At 63.3% G+C, this 18,446-nt stretch overlaps 1 protein-coding gene across 3 annotated transcripts in view; it reads right to left on the reverse strand.

Annotated features, from left to right (window-relative positions):
* Nucleotides 1-8,742: 8,742 nt before the first annotated feature.
* The window catches only part of TBC1D16 (TBC1 domain family member 16), a 78,065-nt gene continuing 68,361 nt past the window's right edge, over nt 8,743-18,446 (reverse strand). For all 3 annotated transcript variants that reach the window (XM_047832860.1, XM_047832858.1, XM_047832859.1), the window contains exons 10-12: nt 17,677-17,856; nt 14,962-15,108; nt 8,743-13,951 (exon numbers count right to left, since the gene is read on the reverse strand). In XM_047832860.1, the coding sequence (XP_047688816.1) occupies nt 13,703-13,951; nt 14,962-15,108; nt 17,677-17,856 (576 nt within the window). In that variant the 3' untranslated portion in view covers nt 8,743-13,702. The remainder of the gene's footprint in view (nt 13,952-14,961; nt 15,109-17,676; nt 17,857-18,446) is intronic.

Below are 18,446 nucleotides of genomic sequence, written 5' to 3' on the forward strand. Positions count from 1 at the left end.
AATATCTCGTAGGGGGCCAGGCACCCCGGGTTGCCCCCCTTTTAAAAATTGAAGTGTGGCTGACACACAACGTTACATGAGTTTCAGGTGTAGGACGCAGTGATGTGGTAAGTCTGTATGTCATGCTGTGCTGGCCGTGAGCGTCCCCATCTGTCACCGTACGATGTTATTGCAATACCATTGACTGTTCCTTTGCAGACGCCCCCAGTTTTATGAGTTTTAGCTTGTGAGGTTTATTTATTCATTTTGAGAGAGAGAGAGAGAGGAAGCGGGTGAGGGGCAGGGAGAGAGGACACACAGAATCCCAAGCAGGCTCTGCGCTGTCAGCTCAGAGCCCGACCTGGGGCTCCATCCCAAGACCGTGAGGTCATGATCTGAGCCGAAATCAAAGTGGAATGTTTAACCGACTGAGCCACCCCGGTGCCCCAATCCCAGTTTGTAAAAGTCTCCGGCTTTCCGGTCAGAACCCTGCAGAGCCACGTGACCCACCCACGGGCATTCCCACCCTTCCTGTGTGCAGCCCTGAACTGGGCTCCCAGTACCTGGGAGGTGGGACCCCTTTAAGGCAGGGGCGCAGGCCTTGCTTCTGACGGCGGGGACAGGTGATCCTGGCAGCCAGCCCCCGCCGCCCCCAGGATGCAGGATCAGGACCAGAAGCTGAGCCCTCCCTGCCACCCGCAGAGCTGGTCAAGCTTCCTGTGTATTTCCGGGGCGATTCTTGTGGCGAACACCCGTCAGGCAGCCCGTGTCTCCCCTGTCCCGGCCCCACGCAGTGCCGCAGCGGACTCGACCGTGTCCTGAGAGGGCGGGGGCCCGGGGGCTCCGGGGGTTGGCCCTGTGTAGGGATGGTGAAGTGTGGGGTGTGGGGCCCGGGGGCCGCAAACCGCCTGCCCTGCTGGCTCCAAACCCGTGACCCTCTTCCTCGGGAAAGCGGGTGAGCCGCGCACCCTCACGCTCTTTCCTCATCCGAAAACACAGCCTTTCCCTGGCCTCGGAGTTTGGAATAAAACAGGAGCCTCGGTGGCTGCCACTCTCCGAGGGCAGGGCTGAGGATCTGCCCTGGGGGGCCTGGGACAGGGTCCAAGCTTACGCTCCCACCCCCACTGCACCCCCACGGCAAGGCAGGTGTGAGGCATCGCCTCCGTTCCTTCAGAATGGACCCCCCGCGGCCCCGCCCCGTCCCCACTTCTGTCCCCTGGGCCCGCCGGGCTCCCAGTGGGCCCCCCTCCCTTCCCCAAGGGGGACTCTGAGGTTGACGTCACCTCCTTCCACCCCAGAGCTGCCCCTTGGGGCCAGGCCCCTGCCTCCTCCCCCGCCCAGGATGCAGCCCAGTGATGCATCCACTTCTGGCTGTGTCCCTCTGCCCCCCACACTCCAAGTCCACGTGCAGGAGAGTCTGTGGTTTCCCGCCAGCCCGCTGGGCACGGAGCTCTGGGGGCTGGCTTCCGGGGCAGCTGCCGCCATCCTCCGTCTGGGTGGTCCGGAGGGTGGTCCCTGGCTCCTCCCTGCCTGGAGCTGGGGTCCCGGCGGAGGAAGCAGAGCCAGGGGGCGGCGGGGGAGGGGGCGGCTTCGGTCCTCTGGCTGGGGAGCACACTTCTGTGTGTGTGACAGAAGTGCCCCACACTGTCACAAAGGGCTGGAGACAGGGAGACCTCACAACACGACATGGCAGGTTCCGTGCCCGTGGCCTGTGGCTCGCTCCCTGGGTGGGCACGAGGGAGGATCCAGGGCGGGAATGGGCGGCTCGGTTCGGAGTTAGCTAAACTGAGGCTCGAGATACTGTCTGGACGGCTCTCAAGGTGTCCCCTCCCTTGGGGAAGGACAGGCCAAAGCTCGTGGCCCTTGTCCAAGCATAGGGAAAGAAGAATCTCAAATACCCGCGCACTGGTCCTGGCTCTGTTACCTACCGGCTGGGTGACTTTGGGCCAATTACTTAACCCCTCTGTTCCTCCATGAAATCGATAAAACCAGCACCGCCCCCATCTGGCTGCTGTGAGTACTGAGTGCCATGATGGATGGAAAGGCGCGAATGGCAGGGTCCTGGTATTCACCAACCCACCCCGGGGCCCTCTGGGTTCTATGTGCCCCGGCCAAACGATTCTGCCGGCAGGTGGCGAGTTCCCCATCAGGAGGAATATTCCAGATGACAGGATGTGGCCGGAGCGGGGCTAGAGGAACTACCCACCCTCTCGTCCCGGCCTCCCCAGGGAAAGCTCCTCACGGCCAGTGGACAGGTCAGCAGCGCCCCACCCTCGCAGGTGGTTCTCTTGCAGACAGTGTCCGGGGCCCTGGGGACCGGACGGAGAGGCCTATTTGCTCCAGACACAGAAGAAAGCTGCTGTTGTCTGGGGCCAGGAGCCGAGGTGCCCGCCTGTCAAGGGCCGGGGGCCGGGGCCCGAGTGAGGGTAGGGCCGGGCGGCTGGAGGGAGGCGCCCAGGAGGGTCCACGGCTGCCCTGCGCCCCGCTCCTCCCGCTCCAGCAGGACTGAGCCAGGTCGACCAAGGCCAAAGAGCACCATCAACTCACGTAAGGGACGCCCCAAAATCTTGACTTCAAGAGAAAAGGGGCCCAGGAGCCGTGAGTCCCCGTGACAAGGGTTACGGCCGAGTGGGCCAGGCTCTGGGGCCACGGCTGGGGCCCGGCTCTGGACTGGGATAGGACTTTCCGAGGTGAGCGTGGGCAGCTCTGGGCTGCAGAGGAGGTCAGGCCTGTGGCATTCCTGAGAGGCCCCACCCAGGCCCTCAGAGAACTCCGGACACCGGGGAGCTCTTCTCAGGCCTGAGGTTCCCTCTTCTCTGCCTCTAGAGGAGGGCGGGGGGCGGGGGGCATGGCGTGTACGTTTGGGTTTTGCAAAGAGAGCTGGGCACAGAGACCAAGGGGCACAGAGGGCCGAGCGGGCTGAGATTCAGGCGCCAGGACCCTGGGGAACGAGGTGCCCCAGCCTCAGCCTGGCTCCCGGGGGTGATGCCCGGGAGGGATGCCGGGGCTGAACCCCGGGCGGGGGTGCTCAGAGGGCACCGGGGCCAGGCACCCGCCCTGCCAGAGGCCGGGTCTGCCCTGTGCTCTCCTGCCCTTGGCGGGTGGGCTGGGGGCCGGTCAGCGGGCAGAACTCTCCAGCACGTGTGGCACTGACGACGGGCATCCCGCTTCTTCCTTTCCAGGCCCTCCCCCTCCGGGGGGCTCAGCGTGTTTTCTTCTCCGGGCCCCTGGGTTTCACTGCGAGCGATTCTTTGGCGAGGCGGCCAGCTTGCACAGTGTCCTTTTAATTAGATTCTCCCAAGTTCCCTCTGTCACCGGGTTATTAATATTTATCTGGAGCACACCTGATATGATTAGATCAGTGGGCCTGGGGGGGTGGGGGGGATGGGGGCCGCCTCTCCTTCCCCCCTTCCCCTCCCGCCTCTTCCCATCCCCCGTCCCTCGCGTCCCCTCCACTCCCTGAGTCCCCTCCCTCCGGGGGCTCCCCAGCTCCTGTCCCGTGGGCCCCCTCCCTCGGCGCCCCTCCCTGCCCCACTGCATCCGCGTGCAGGCCCGGCTGGCGTAGGCGGGGATCCCCACGCAGAGAAAAGGCCCGCCGGGTGTGAAATCAAAAGAAACAGCAACAAAGCCCCTTCGGAAAATGTGACGGAGCTGGATGGTTCGGCCCTCTTCCCGGTGAGACGGGAATTAGTTGGCGGATTATTTTTGAGGCCGCGCGGCCCCACTGTGCCCACACGTGCCTCCTCTGCCCTGGGCCCCGGTGGGGTTCGCAGCGCGGGGACCCCGGCTCTCGAGGCCTGGAGTGGGTGCAGGGCTCCCGGAGGCCGGCGGGCCGAGGAAGGGATGTGAGCGCCCGCCCGCCCGCCCTCCTCCCTCCCACGAGGGCAGTACCTGGCTTTGCAGAGACGCGACTGTAGCCAGGTCTGGGCCTGGATTCATCAGGACAGCCGAGGGGCCCCATTCAGAGCTGGCCGGGGGCGGGGGGGGGGGGGGCTTTGGAACCTGCTTTCTAGAAAAGCGAACACCCTGTGGGCGTCCCAGTCCTGTCTGGCCCCCCGCGGTCTCTAAGGTGCCTGTCCGTGGCTGGGGCTATGGAAGCCATGGGGGTCTGTGGGACTCTTTCTGGAGGGGTGTCCCTTCTAACAGACACCGTCACCAAGTAGATCGTGGGGGCCCAGGAGCCGCTCTTATAATAGATCTTGGTGTCCCAAGTGGGTTTCAGGCACGCGATGTGGGTGGGGGGCCTGTGCAGGGAACCGATGACGGAGTTTCAGACTAGAAACCCTCCACCGTTTCTGGGGCCCTGGGACCTCTTTGGGGCTGTCCTGGGGGCTGCAGTCTGGCCCAGTGATCCTACTGGTGAGGTTCTTAAATCCGCGGAATCCCTCATGGGGGAGGCTCGGGGCTCGGGGAGGGGAGAGGGAAGCTGCCACCAAGAAGTGAGGGGGACCCAGTCCGGCCTCGCTGAGCCGTCCTGCCCGCAGGCACCTGAAGATACCCCCCGGGAGGGGGGCCTCTTTCTATCTGCACTAACCTGAGGCCGGCCTGGGGGTCTCACCCCTGAAAGGCCCCAGTCCCGTCTGTAGCAGCGACGTGAGCATCCCGGACCAAATGCAGAAGGAGCTCGTTTCTCGGTCTCAACCGCTTGCAACGCAAAGTCTGCCTCCCCCGGACAGACCTCCGGCCGGGACACCTCCCACCCCCTCCCCGCCACCCTGCTCCAGGCTGGCCAGCTCTGTGACCTGCAGGTTCACTCCTGTATGTCTGCCTGGGTCAGGCGGTCACGCGACCCAGCTGAGCCGTAAGGCCAAGAAGCAGGGGGAATGTTCCATCTAAGTTAATCGTTTCAGGGGCACCTGGGTGGCTCAGTCACCTGAGTGCACACTTGATTTCTGCTCAGGTCATGATCGCAGGGATGTGGGATCAAGCCTTGGGTCTCCGTGCTGAGTGTGGAGCCTGCTTCCGATTCTGTGTCTCCCTCTCTCTCTGTCCCTCCCCTGCTCGTACCCTCTCTCTCTCTCTCTCTCTCTCAAAAATAAAGAAACATTAAAAAAATTAAATATATATGTATAAATTAATTAGTTAATCATCTCACAGAACCTGGGGATTTATCAGAAAATGGAGGGGATGCACGGGCTCTGAAAGTGGAACCCACCCTGCTATTCGGGTAGGTGGGTGGGATTCTCCCAGGGGGCACCTGCCCAGAGGCCTGGGGTCACTGGTGTTTGTTTTCCTAGGTGGGCAGAACAGAGGTGGGTCAGATGCCTGGAAACTGCCCCACCGTGGGGGGTGGGGGTGGGGCGGAGGGGTGTCATCGCAGGTAACCCCATCTCTCACCCGCCCCGCAATCTCTTCTCCTGCATGGGGGGGAAGGGGCACCAAGGGGTCAGCCACTCCGGAGGGGCTCTCCTGATGCCCGGCCCCTTGGTAGCACCTCTCGTGACCCCTAACGCCTTTGCCCGGAAGAGTGCAGAACAGCTAACAGGCATTCACTTCGCTAATTCATACACCCGTGAGAACATCTATTATCCTGCAGCCTTTACTTTGAACAGGGCGCTCTCCTTTGACCTTTTGAGGTCTGGAGAGGTCACTTGGGGTATCTCTCTCTGGATTTTCTACCTGTCTCCCTGTAGCTGGTGCCCAGACACTGACCACAGTTCTCCAGTGAGCCTGGTCCAAAGCTCTGACCCCCCCGCCCCAGGATTTCCCGGCCCGTGCTCACTCCTGTGCTTTGCTGTTAGATTTTAATTATTATTATTTTTTAAGTTTATTTATTTTGAGACAGAGAACACGAGCAGGAAAGGGCAGAGAGACAGGAGGAGAGACAGAATCCCAAGCAGGCTCCACACTGTCAGCACAGAGCCTGGACTCGGGGCTCGAACCCACGAACCATGAGATCGTGACCCGAGCAGAAACCAAGAGTCAGACGCTTAACCGGCTGAACCACTCAGGCGCCCCTGCTGTTGGATTTAAAGCTGCCAGACCATTGCTCACTCATCATTAACTTGGAGCCACTAGGACCCTCAGTGTCTTTTTCTGTTGTGCTTTGTCACCGCGAGGAATCCACGAACTCCATCAGTAAACTTCACGTCTGGTCCTTGGTGAAGGGTTCCACTTTGTTGCTCATATTACTTGCGGGGGGAGGGGGGTGGAACCTGCTTCTGCCCCCCTAAGGGGCTGCTGTGCCCAGACCACGGCCCTCTACCTCTGCTGCAGCGTCCTAAATCCAGCATCCAAATATCGACTTAGAAAATCATTAAGGCATTCTCTGCAACGATTCAAGGTATAAAGTGCCCTCTTTTGTTCAGTGTCAAATCGCTGATGAAAGAGGCAGGCGGCATCTGACCCGTCACAGCAGTTGTATCATCATGCACGGAGACTGGCCTATTTTCAAGCCACTCTGTCTAAATTACAGAACACGCCCCCGGAGCCCAGAGATCTGGGCTCTCTCCTGTGACGCAGGGGGGAGGGTGGGGGAGGGAGCGGACGAAGAGCGGGCTTCCGGGCTGTCCCAGTGCCAAACCTCAGTGTGGCCCCCGAGGCCACCGGGGGGTGTCCTCGGGTCTGCAGAGGGTAGGAGCCTGGCGGGGCAGGCCTGGGCCCCCCCACGGGGCTGTGAGGAGGTGGATAGGCTTGGGGACATGTGCCCACAGGCGAGGCTCACATGCACGCCCTTCAGTGTCGAGGTCACTCGTGCGGTCGATGACGCATAAGGACAACCGTGCTCTGTCCTCCCTGCACTTTTCCTCACAAGCCTGTGGCCCCTTCACCGCCAGTTTTATGCTGGGCGGTGGGAAAGGCCTGTGGCCAGCCTGGGGGGGCGTCCATCCTGAAGGCCAGTGCTCCCAGAGGTGAGGCTGGCAGGGGGGGGGGGGGCGTGTCTCCTGCTCCGTGTGTGGAGGGGACACCGGTCTGGAGGCTTCCCCTCCCTGGGACGGGATGGGGGCAGAGGCATCAGGGTGCCGGCTCCGGTGCCTCGGCCGCAGAGCGGAGCCAGGCCTCACAGGCTGGGACATAGGGCGACGCGGCCAAGGGCCGGGAGTAGAAAGCCCCCTGCTTATCCGGCACGAGACCCCTCCCGTCCCTGCTCTCCAAACGTCCTCAGGTGGGTGGGCAGGGAAGGAGAGACACCAGTAACAACTGAACTTGAACTGGGTCCACGGGGCTCCTGGCGGGATTCAACCTGACGGAGGAAAGGGACTCAGCTCTGGAGTGTCACAGCCGGGGAGGGGGGGGTGGCGTGGGGGGGCAGGGAGGCCGCTCAGACTCAGGGTGTTTCAGGTCTGCCCCGTGGGCCCCAGGGGCGTGCACCTGTGAGGGGCCCAGCTCGGCTCACCGGAGGCCTTGGGGGGTGATTGCATGCCTGTCCCAGAAACCCCAACCCTGGAGCAGGTCCACAGGGCAAGGACACTGGGCCTCCCGACAGGACGCTCCCTTGCTTTGAAGTGATACAAGGCCCCTTGTGTCACCCCTCTCGTCGCCAGCAGAGGTGGAAACACTGAGGGGCGCAGACGGCCTGTCCGTTCGGCAGCAGACGGGGCCCCCAGGACGGCAGGAAGACCGAGGGCTGGGCCCTTCTGGGGCCGCCCCCTGAAGAATTGGGCTCACCTGGTGGCATGTCCCTGTGGCCGTGACTACAAGGCTGTCATTTAGGGGAGGACGAGAGCAGCGCAAACATCCTGCTGTGTGCATCCTGGTTGGCCCAGACCCAGGGAGCCAGCCGCCCAGCTGGTTTGAAAGGCCCTTCCGGGTGGGGCCGGGTACAGTCCTCGCCCCAAGGTGGGGGTTCCTGGCGGGCCGCATCCCCTGCAGGGCTGAGCTGCAGGGGTGGGACCATCCCTCCCTGAGGACGAGCTGCCCCTGGGCTCCCAGCCCCATCTCTGCCTGCACTTGGCCATCCCCGGGCTTCAGATCCTGGGCTGGGGCTGGGGAAGCAGCACCCCCATCTGCCGAGAGGACAAAGGTTTCTCTAAGCGGAGCCACCAGCCATGAGTGCCACCACCTGTGTCTCTGCCCCTCCTGGGCCCGTGGCACCTGCCAGCCTCAGGCCAGCCTCAGGCAGGGGCACCCCCTGGCATGCAGAGAAGGGCTCAGGAGGCTGTCAGAGGTCTCAGCCGAGGCCAGCTGGTGGAGGGTGAGACGGACCCTGCACACACGAGACGCCCAGCGGTGTAGACGGTCAGGAGCTTTACTCTCGCCCTCCCTGCGCCCCTGGTAGGCACACACACAAAACAGCGGAAAACCAGCTCGAAATGCAGAGGCACCGCCGCCGGGGCAGGGGAGCCCATCGCCCCAGCACCGTGCTCCAGGAGAGCCAGGAACAGCCCCCAGCCCCCCTCCCGCGGCCCCGAGGGCCTCGCCCTGCAGCGGGGCTCCGAGGGGCTCGGCGGGGCTGGCGGTGAGAGAAGCTGATGCCTGAATTCTCCTTTCAACGCCCCCCCCCCCCCCCCGGCCCCTGCCCTCCACAACAAGGTCAAATTCACCTTGTTGGCCTCCTTTAAAAAGCTCTCAGATGAAGACTCCAGGTTTTCCTGAAATTGGAGCCCTGGCAGCTGAGTGTCAATAAAACACCGTGTGTGCTTCGAGGCACTGGGGCCGGTCTCGGGGCACCCAGCTGTGGGGGTTCCCAGGCCTTCCCCGGCCTTTCCTTTCGTCGGCTCCCACGGACCCCCCCCAAGACGGAGGCGGGACCGCCCTTGCCCCCCGCCCTCCTGCCCCCACTCCCCTCTGTTCGTCCCCTCCCCTCCCCCATCACGGAATGGCCCAGAAGCATCTGCTGGCCTTCCTTGCTGTTCCGTGCAGGCCCTCTTTGCCCAGTGCCAGAACCTGCCACGATTCTGCCCGGTGAACCCCAGCGGACCTTCCGGAGGTGCCACACGGCCTACATTTGTCGTCAATATGATTTTATTTACTTTGCAGGGGAATCCATGAGAGCCGGAAGCACTGTTGGGGCCATGGCGACCCCGGGGGTCACGGTGACCAGTCCCGCGCCTGGGGCAGGGCTGGGCTGGCAGGTGATCGTATTTACAAACAAGACAGAACAAAACAAAACACAAAGAATTGCTCACCATGGACAACAGTAATCTGTTGGAAAGGATGGATATTTCACCAGGTTTTCCCTTAAACAGCAGACCCCTGCCCGCCAACGAGAGATGCCGGAGAGGAGACGGCCAGGTGGCTTGATCTCTCTTTGCGTCTGAAACGTTATCTTCCCTCCTAGAGATTCAGCGAGATGTGTCTAGAGGGCCAGATGCCCACCGGCTGTGTGTCCCTCTGCCCTGCTCCCTGGAGGCCCAGGGACGCCCCTCCCCTGGTCCCACAGCTCTGACCCAGGAGGCCAGAGTCCCAGCGAGGGGGGGTTCCCAGCGGAGGGGGTGAGACCTCACCTCCACGTACCACATCCCCGCTGAAGAGCCTTGCACGCCCACACAGACAGGCTTCTTGCAGGGTCGCTGAGGTTATGGTTCATGGCTGATTTGTCTTGGGGGCAGGAGTGGGGTGAATTTTACAGAAGAGGCACAGAGAGGTTTCCCGTCGGCCGGGTACACGCAGCAAGGTGGGCATATGAGAGGTTTGGGGTTTGCTGACTCCCAAAGCAGGCAGAGCTCTGGAGTGGGGGATGTGTTGTGGCTCTTGGGCAAGGCTGCTGAAGGCCAGGGTCAGTGGTCTCTTCCCTGAGTAGCGGGTGAGGCCCCTGGGGCTTGGCAGACCACCTTAGCACAGCTTTTACATGGAGAGGCCCCGAGGCCAGCGGCGAGGCGGGTTGGGGGGGTGCCATCATCCCCATTCTACAGATGGGGAAACTGAGGTTCAGAGGGGCAACACCGCTCACCCCCTACGGGAAGCCGTGGCCTCAGGCTTCACGACTTTGGAGGAAGTGAACTGGCAAGTCCCTCTGAGCTAGGAATGTCCCGACACAATGTTTTCACTCCGAGGGACAGCCTCGTCGCCTGGCTTAGACACACAGGGCTAATCGGATCCTGGGCTGTCTGGTTCCCTCGAGTCTCTGGGGATGTGGCAGGTCCCTCCCTGGGCCGTAGGCCACCTCCTCTGGCCCAGTCCGTGCCCCTGCACGAGTGGTTCTTCCTGGGCGAACGCCATTCCCTTCCTCCCACTCAGGGCACACAGACTGGAAGAGGCTTCCTTCTCTTTGCCGGGTGAACCCAGGGGTCCCTGACACCCCGCAGCCTCTCTGCAGGGGAGGAGAGGCCAGGCGGAGGATCGAGGCTTCCGCAGGGGCAGGGCAGTGTCACGAGCAGGTTCCCATCACCTTGAGGACAGCCACGCTCCAAGCGACTTCTCCCAAACAAGGAAGGGCCAAGAGAGCTCAGAGGCACCTCACAGAAAACGAGGCAAAACCCACAGAGCATCACCTCCACCACGGCGGTCCCCAGTATCTGCCAGCCACCACCACTTAGCCCGGGAGAAGCGTCCGTTTCGGGACCAGAAGCTTCCTCCTGTCTGGCCGCCCACCCCACATGGGGCTTCCGGAAGGGCTCTCGTGGACAGACTCAGAAGGACACGCGCTTTAGGTCCTGGACTTGAAAACCTCCGTGCTGCGTGACACGCGGCCCATCAGGACAATGTGCTGCTGATGGCACCCAGACTGAGGCCGCCCATGGAGCCGGGCCACCCCTCCTGGACCGCACGGCCCCCTCCCCTGAGCAGGTGGTCGGGGGGGCCCCTCCCCATGCCGTCTGTTCCCCCCACACCGACCGGCTCAGGGACACCAATTCCCAGAACTCGTGAGCTCGAGTCTTCCTGGCTGGGACTTGGGTCGGAGCCTTCTGGAACAGCACACTGTTCTCTGCACCTAACCAGGCCTCAACCGCACCAGCCTGGGCGTCCCCCACCCCCACCCCCCTGCCGTCCCTTCTTCCCTGGGGCTGGCGAGCCCCTGCCCTGCTGCCCCGGCCACGCCTTCCATGCCAGCACACGCGCATCAGAGGCTCCCTCTCTTCCCAGGGGCCCCGACAACGTCGCGTCGCGTCAGCACAGCCGTTAGCGGTGGGGAAATTAAGTATGCGCGCGCACGCACACCAGCCAATAACATTAAGTGTCATTTAAAAAAATGGGTTAAATAAGCGACATCACGGAGGATGGCCGTGCCGGGCTGATTATCCCATATTTGCACGTTTTGGAGGTGGGAAGGCTAGAAGTCTAATGACGGAATTATCACCCTAATGCTTTTTGCTGGCTGGGAATAATCCCGGGGCAACAGCTGCCGCGGGGTTTTTGGCTGGTTTCCTCTAATTGCATCCAGATTAAGGGAGCCCTGCGAGGCCCTTCCCAGCCCTCCAGCGCAGCCTGCCCTCCAGGAGCCCACACATCCAGGTCTCCGGCTTCTGAGACCGGCTGCTCTGAGAGGCGAAGGTCTCACCGGGCCCGGCGCGGCGCACGGGGGTGTGAGGCGGGGGCGGCGAGGGAGGGCGGCACTTGGAAGGGGTCTTGGGGAGCTGCGGGAGCCGGGAGATGCAGCACGAATGCTTTGCAGCCAGGACCCTCCAAAGTGAGGGATTCCCTGGACACCCCCCCCCCACCACACACACACACACACGTACACGCACGCACACACATACACAGCAGCCCAAAGGCACAAGGTATCTCAGTAAAATGCACGGATGCTATCCTGCTAGACGGTGAGCCTAGAAGCATGCTCTTTCCCCTTGGGCATCTCCTGCCTTTACAGGGGAAGCCATGCCCCTGACAGGAGGGCTCCCAAACAGGGTCACTTGGACCCAAGACTTCCTGAAGGTGGTGGCAGACTGTATGGTTTGTCACCCTCTGAATTCCCAGCCCCTGGCCGTCCCTGCGCGGCTCCTCTTGCTAAAGGGGAGGGTCCGGCTCCCCACCCCTGGGTGCTGACTCCGGCCATGTGACTTGCTCCGGCAATGGGATGACAGCAGGTGTGGCCTACCCCAAGGCTGGGGAAGGCGCCTGTGCATTTCTGCTTCTGTACTTTTGCCTCGAGCGGGGCTAGCTCGCAGGGGGCGGTGGGGGATTCGAGAGACATGGCGCAGTGCCAGGTGTGACCTGTCCACCTGGGTGTCACCATCCCAAGCACACCCAGCCAAGACCAGAAGCGCCCAGTGTAAACCGCTGACCCTCAGGCCGCATGTGAGACCGCCAGGCTTGGGGCTCATTTGTTACGCAGCACCGCCGTGGCGACGGATAACGGATGCTCCTGTTTGTGTGGATGTGGTTTCTACGGCAGGATCGGTACAGCGCCTGCTTAGCTGAAGCCTTTTCCAAAGCAGACCGGGGGCCAGCACAGAAAGGCACCCCCCTCTTCCCAGAGGCAGAGCAGGTGAGAAGTCCGCCCCCATCCAGCCTGGACCCTGCTGCCGGGCTGAAACAGCCAGCACCCCAGGATCTGCGGGCCGGGGTGGGGGCTCCAGGAGGGTCTCCCCAGAAGGCTCTGGGACAGGAGCCCTGGGAACTTGGAGATGCCAGTGTTGGCCGCCTTGCCTGCGAGAGGACTTGGGCTCACGGGGGACCGAGAAGTTTTGAGGGAGGGGGCCGGCAACTTCCTCTCTTCTGTGGATACACATCTTTTTCACGTGGCCCCAGCAGCATTGTTTGCTCTCCAGGGAGGAGAGCTGAGAGCGGGAGGAAGCCTTAGTTGGGGCTGTGTCTCCATGATGACCCCTTCGAGGGTGTGCGGGAGGGTTCCCGCCTCCACGATCCCAACGGTTCAAGAAGCGGCCTCCTTGTGCCAACGGCTGGATGGATGCTCTTCGGCTGGCTGGGAACTCTGCCATACCCTCCCCCGTCCACCGCTAGACCCCGGCAGGGGCGACGGCGTCCTGAGTGCCGGCTACATTCCTGCGGTCCACTGCCGCGCCCGACCACCTGCGAAGCTGACTTACGGAAGGCCCAGGCTGTGGGCAGGCCCGGGGGCACGCGGGAATCTTTCTAGTTCTTTCGGGTGCCTTTGTCTTGGTTGGTTACGTAATGCACCACCACTCCCCTCAGACGTTGTCCATCCTGCCTGCACACACGGCCCCCGGCTGCTCGCTGTGTTCGGTGAGGTGGACCTTAGACAATGTCAATGATGCTCACGTAGAGCCGCCCCCACTACGGGAGGCGAGTCCAACAGCTCCCGACAGCTCGGGCTGTTTCCGAGGCATACCAGGAGTATAAAACGTTTACACGGACACAAAGACCCGAGCTTCTCACACCCTCCACCCCTCCCACATCTCTCTGCTCTGAAATCACTGGGCTTTTGTTTTTTGTTTTGGTTCGTTTTTGCAGACATCTTCCTATAAGCCGTGAAGCTGTGCAAAGCAAGACTGGCCTGCTCAGAAAATGGGGCCCGATGACGACGTGTGTCCAGCGTGCAGGGATGTCTCGGGCCGGGCTGGGCCCCCGTTCTGTTCTGCATTCCCTGTGCTGCTGGCCGAACAGGCCTTCTGGTCCTTCCTCATCGACCGGCACTGTCGCTGGTCACTGATGGTGCCGGGGGAGCCCCTGGGGCAGACGGAGACCCAGCCCGCCTGCATCGGCAGGGGGAACCGCCGTGTGCTCTGGTCCCACTGCTTTGGGAGGTGACTCTTCTCCGGGGAGCTGGCGGGGCTTAACTTCTGTCACTTCGAGGCTCTGCTGATGTCATTAACACGAAAAGGTCCCCTTCCTGTTGCCACAAGTCTCTTCCTCGTGTTTCCACCGGCCCATCCCCACCCCCTCCCACGTGCCCAGGACCTGCGGGCGCAGGCAGTCCGACCTATCTGCGGAAACCGAAGCCGTCCCGAGGCATCTTGGGGCCCTTCTTGCCTTCTCTGGGGGGCCTGGGCGAAGGCGTCTCCACCGTGCCCCCATAGGGGCAGCTCTCCCAGCCGGGGTGGTGGCCCGTGCACTCCACGGCGGGTATGTAGCCGCTGTCCCACATGCCGGTCCCGCACGTCTTACACAGGTCGTGCAGGCTGCAGGGGATGCGGGGCAGGAGGCGGAACTGGTGCAGCAGACTCCTGGCCTGCGGAGAGAGGACACGACGACACGCAGTGGGCGGGGCTGCCGCCGGGGGGCAAGGAGGCTCCTGGAGGGCCTTCACCTGAAGGGGGGAGCGGGGACAGGGCGACCCCTCTGACTCAGCCCCCAACCGTGGTGCCCGGGGGCCCCGTCCGCCCCACGGCTGCCCCGTGCAGCCTCAACAGGGTCTGTCTCCCCTGTGGCTGCGGCGCCGACCCCCGGGTCCCTCCTTGCTGCCTTTGAGGGCCGCTGCCAAGCTCACACAACCAGCATCGCCAGCAGGAGCTGGGAAGTGGGGGGTGGCAAACTCACCGTCTTCCCCCTTCGTCCCCCCCCCTCCCAAAGCCGCCTTCTCCGCATCCTGGCTCTGGGCGGTGAGTCCGTGAGTGAGGTGCCCCAAAGGGCGGACCCCGTCTATCAACCCCGGGAATCTGTTCAGTCCACGCAGCGAGGGGCAGGCTCTGGTATCCGGGCCTGAGGGCCAGCCCGGTGCAGCCCAGCCGGGCCTCCAGCCTTGGCAGGGAGCACCCCCAAGGACGCGTGGGGGCGGGGCCTTCCTTCGGGGTGGGGGCTGAGTGGAGGGAGTCGGCGTGGGGGGCGGGGCTCTGCCTATGGGGGCGGGGCCTTGGCAGGGAGCACCGCACTCCAACCAGCGCTTCGGGGCAGGGCCTTCATTGGGGGGGCGGGGCCTTGGCAGTGAGAGCCCCAGGGAGCTCGTAGGGGCGGGGTCTGTATTCCAGGGGGGCTGAGTGGGGTTCAGGGTTGACGGGTGGGCGGGGCCTTGGCGGGGAGAGCCCCCGGGGACCCCCATACGGGAGTGTGTGCCGTTAGGGCTGAATTCGAGGGGGGTGGAGCTTGTGGGGGGCGGGGCCCTGCATGTGGGGGCGGGGCCTTTGCGAGCAGTCCTGGCCTGTGTTGGGGGGGGATGCTGAGTGAGAGTCGGGGCTTGGTGCATGGGCGGGGCTTCGCAAGCCTGCTGGGTGGGGCCACGTGGGGGGGCAAGCACACGCTCACCTTCCTGAGAACCAGCTCCCCGTTCATGTGCATGGCCAGGTTTCCAAAGTGCAGGAGCATCTGGTCGGTGGCCAGCTGCTGCTCAATGACGTCATCCCCGTAAATGGCCACGATGGCCACGCAGATGAAAAGGTGGAAGTAATCCGTCTGAGGGGGAGGAGAGTAGGGTTCAGCTAAGGCCCCAGGGGGAGGCTGAGTGCAGAGGCGTGGCACGAGGCTGTCTGGGTTCACGTGGCCCCGGGCAAGCCGCAAGCCTCTTTTGTCCTCAGTTTCCCCACCTGTACATGGGCCAGTGTCAGCGCCACACCCAAGGGCTGCAGTGACGGGACAAGGGGATGGGGCGCGCGCTCCCCGCAGGCTGCTGCTGTGTTTGTGGGGAGCCCTCTGGATGCACTCGGTCACAGGAGGCAAAGAACGCGCTCCCTCTGAAGTCTGGCCTGGGCTCATTCCGGTCTATTCACAAAGGTGCGTTTCTCAGGCTGCGTCAGAATACACTCCGGTGGGCAGTGGGGCACGCCGGCAAGAAAGAAGTTTCTGGCGGCCACCCACTGGTGTCTTCCTGCCTCCAGGCTGAACATCCCAACTTCTGCCCCAGAGATGACCCCTAAGTTTCTTGCTAAGAAATCGAGAAGATCCTAACGGAGAGGAGCACCACAGCTTCCTGACGGCCCCCGTGGAGTGCTACGATGATCCTGCTGTCTTTCGCGGACTCTGCAAGGACTCCTCCGAGGATCCTGCTGTCCTCCTTGGAGACCGCCTCCCACCACTGCCCGGCAACGCCAGGCACGCGGCAGGAAGCCGGCACCCGGGGGGTTGCACTTGACTGGGGTGCATTCTGTGTGCTCTCCCGCCCGGACGCTTTGAGAGCGCCCCCGCCTTTGACTCCACCTCGATCCCAAGGGCAGAGGAAGAGGAAGCAGCACCAGGAAGCCCGTGTTTAGTCTCCCAGCGTCGACCCGCCAGCCAGACGGAACAGCTAGACTGGGCCGGGCGGAGCCCACAATTCCGGCAGAGCTAACAGCCAGCGCCCGGCCTGCTCCGGACAGACCGTCCCCCAGGCTGCCTGGCCCCTGCCTTTGAACTAATCCGGAATGGACTCGCTTGGTCTCAGAACGTTCCTTCTGCAGCTATGTGAACTCCGGCTGGGGTGGGAGACAGCGGAGTTCCAGGAAGGGGGTGTCCAGCTCCTCTGAGAGGGAAAGGTCGGGAGGACGAGGCGAGGCATGTCCTAAATAGGACCGGGCAGCAGGACAGAGCTAAGTTCATTCCCAGGACAAGGCCTGGGGCAGCCTAGCCCCCTTGCCCCACGCTAATAGAAAATGGATAGAATACAGCCTTTCTCTCTCAGGGGTCGCTTCAAAGGAGCCTCCCCCCACCGTGGCACTCACTCTTGACAAGCACACCCCCACTACCATTATGGGACCACCTCCACGCCCCCGGGGCCAATGTCATCAAGACAGTAGGCCAACGTGGACCTAAACTTGTTTAGTGAACTTCAGGCAAGGTGGCAGCCACCAGAGAGGTCCACGTGGGCTTCTCCCGTGGTTTTCACGAGATTTTGTGCAACTCGGGGTGTAGCCAGAGCACAGCGATGAAAATCACCCTGCAAAGTGGCTGTGGCTGTTGGGCGACACTCGAGTTCACTCGTGACGTCAGCCTAAACGTGACGTCACGAGGGCGGCCAATTCGCTGCTGGGAAAGCACACGATGAAGCCTTGCCAAGCGGACACGGTTTACAAAAACGACGTGATCCAGCATCTTGGACCCTCCGTGCCAGTGGTTCCCTTGATGAACGCAGAGAGTTCGCCCCGAACGTACCCGCCAAGCACGCCGCTCCAGGCGGGCAGCAGTCAGACCCGGGCGGGGGCGCGAGAGCGGGCGGAGGGCACGGGTGGGCGACTACATAGACGGCCTGGGGCACCAGCCGTGTGTCTCTGGACTCGCTGCCCCCAGACATGCTCCTCCAGCAACATCAGGAAGGCCGGGGCACGCTGGGGCACGTGTCTGCGGGCCGGTGGGGCTCCCACGTACCTGCAAGGCCTGTGTGACAGGAGCGGCCCGGCTGCCATTGAGAACAGAGCCGGCTCCTCCAGAAGGGATCCCGGCCACCTCCCGGAAGCGTCAATACTATTTTTTTTTTTTTACAGGCTGATGGATTCCAAGAGACTTGCACATCCTTTAACGTCGCCGGCTTGTTGCTAATTTGGGCGTTAATGCCCTGTGATGGCCACAGGCTCTCGGGGGCTTTGCAGAAGAGGTGCTGATAACAGTGAAAATGTGCAGAGGGACGGTGGGGCCTTCAGAGGGGCTGCTGGGGACGCAGGGTCTCGGGCTCTCTCCCGGAGCCGTCCTGAGCGAGGAAGGAAGGCGGGGCGGGCCCGGGGGCCTGGCAGGTGGGCACAGGCGTCCTGGGCTGCAGGGGGCCTGCTCGCCCTGTGACGCCGTCCCTCACGCTGAGTGGCTGTGGCAGCAGGGAGCTCGGCCCCAGAAGGTGGTAATGAGCCCAGCGAGCGGGCAGTCGCGTCTATCTCAGTTCGGGGAGGCGAGCTGCAGGTCTGAAGCCAGCCCCACGGGGCCAGCCGGCAGCTGCGAGCGCGGGGCTGACGAGTGGGTTACGGGGGCAGGCGCCGCAGAGGAGGGGGCCCTCCAGCCGGCGCGCGGGCCCCCGCCCTCTTTGCGGGGTGCGGACGCTGACCGGCGCCCGCGCTGGCTCACCTGGTAGTGGGCCCAGCAGGCCTCCCAGATCCGCAGGGCCTCGGCCTCGGGGAACTCGCGCTTGAAACACAGCAGCAGCCAGCGGTGGCAAAAGAGCATCTGTAGGCCGTCCTCGCCCAGCGACACCAGGTGTTGATAGAAGCGCAGGTGGGTCAGTCGCAGCAGCTCCCGCAGGTAGAGCTGGGGGCGAGGCCGGGACCCGTGAGGCCTCGGGCTCCACGCCAGGCGCCCGCTCCCGCGGGGGCCCTTCCTCCGGCCCCCCACCCAGGCAGCACGCACGCCGAGCGCCGGGCTTCCGACGGCGGCCCGTGTCTGCACCCGCTCACTTTAATCTGCTGCTGGAATCGGCTAGTTTATCCCAGACTTCCGGTCACTTGGGGGCGTGGCCCTGGCAGCGCCAGGCAGAGCAAGGTGCCCGGCTGCGGCGGGAGGGGCCACACGGGGACTGTTTCTGACACCCCTCCTCCCCGGAAGGCGAGCAGATGATGTGTGCGCCCCGCCCCCCGCCAGCCCAACCACCTCCCCCTCCGAGACCCATCATCTTCCAGAGCTGACTTGGAGCAGGGAGGGGGCGTTTCTGAACCCCAGATTCCTGCGCTTGAGGTCACCACCCGGTGACGTGGGACAACATGGAGGCTGACTTCAGCGCCATCAGAAAATCATCTCCGGCAGATAATGAGTCACGGGGCCATGTGCTGCGTGAGCCCGTCTGGGGCGAATCGTGTCAGACCCCGTAATTGTCAACCCAGGTGCCGTGGAAACCTGACATC

Source organism: Prionailurus viverrinus, chromosome E1 (genome assembly GCF_022837055.1).
Source record: "Prionailurus viverrinus isolate Anna chromosome E1, UM_Priviv_1.0, whole genome shotgun sequence".
NCBI classification, from domain to species: Eukaryota; Metazoa; Chordata; class Mammalia; order Carnivora; family Felidae; genus Prionailurus; species Prionailurus viverrinus.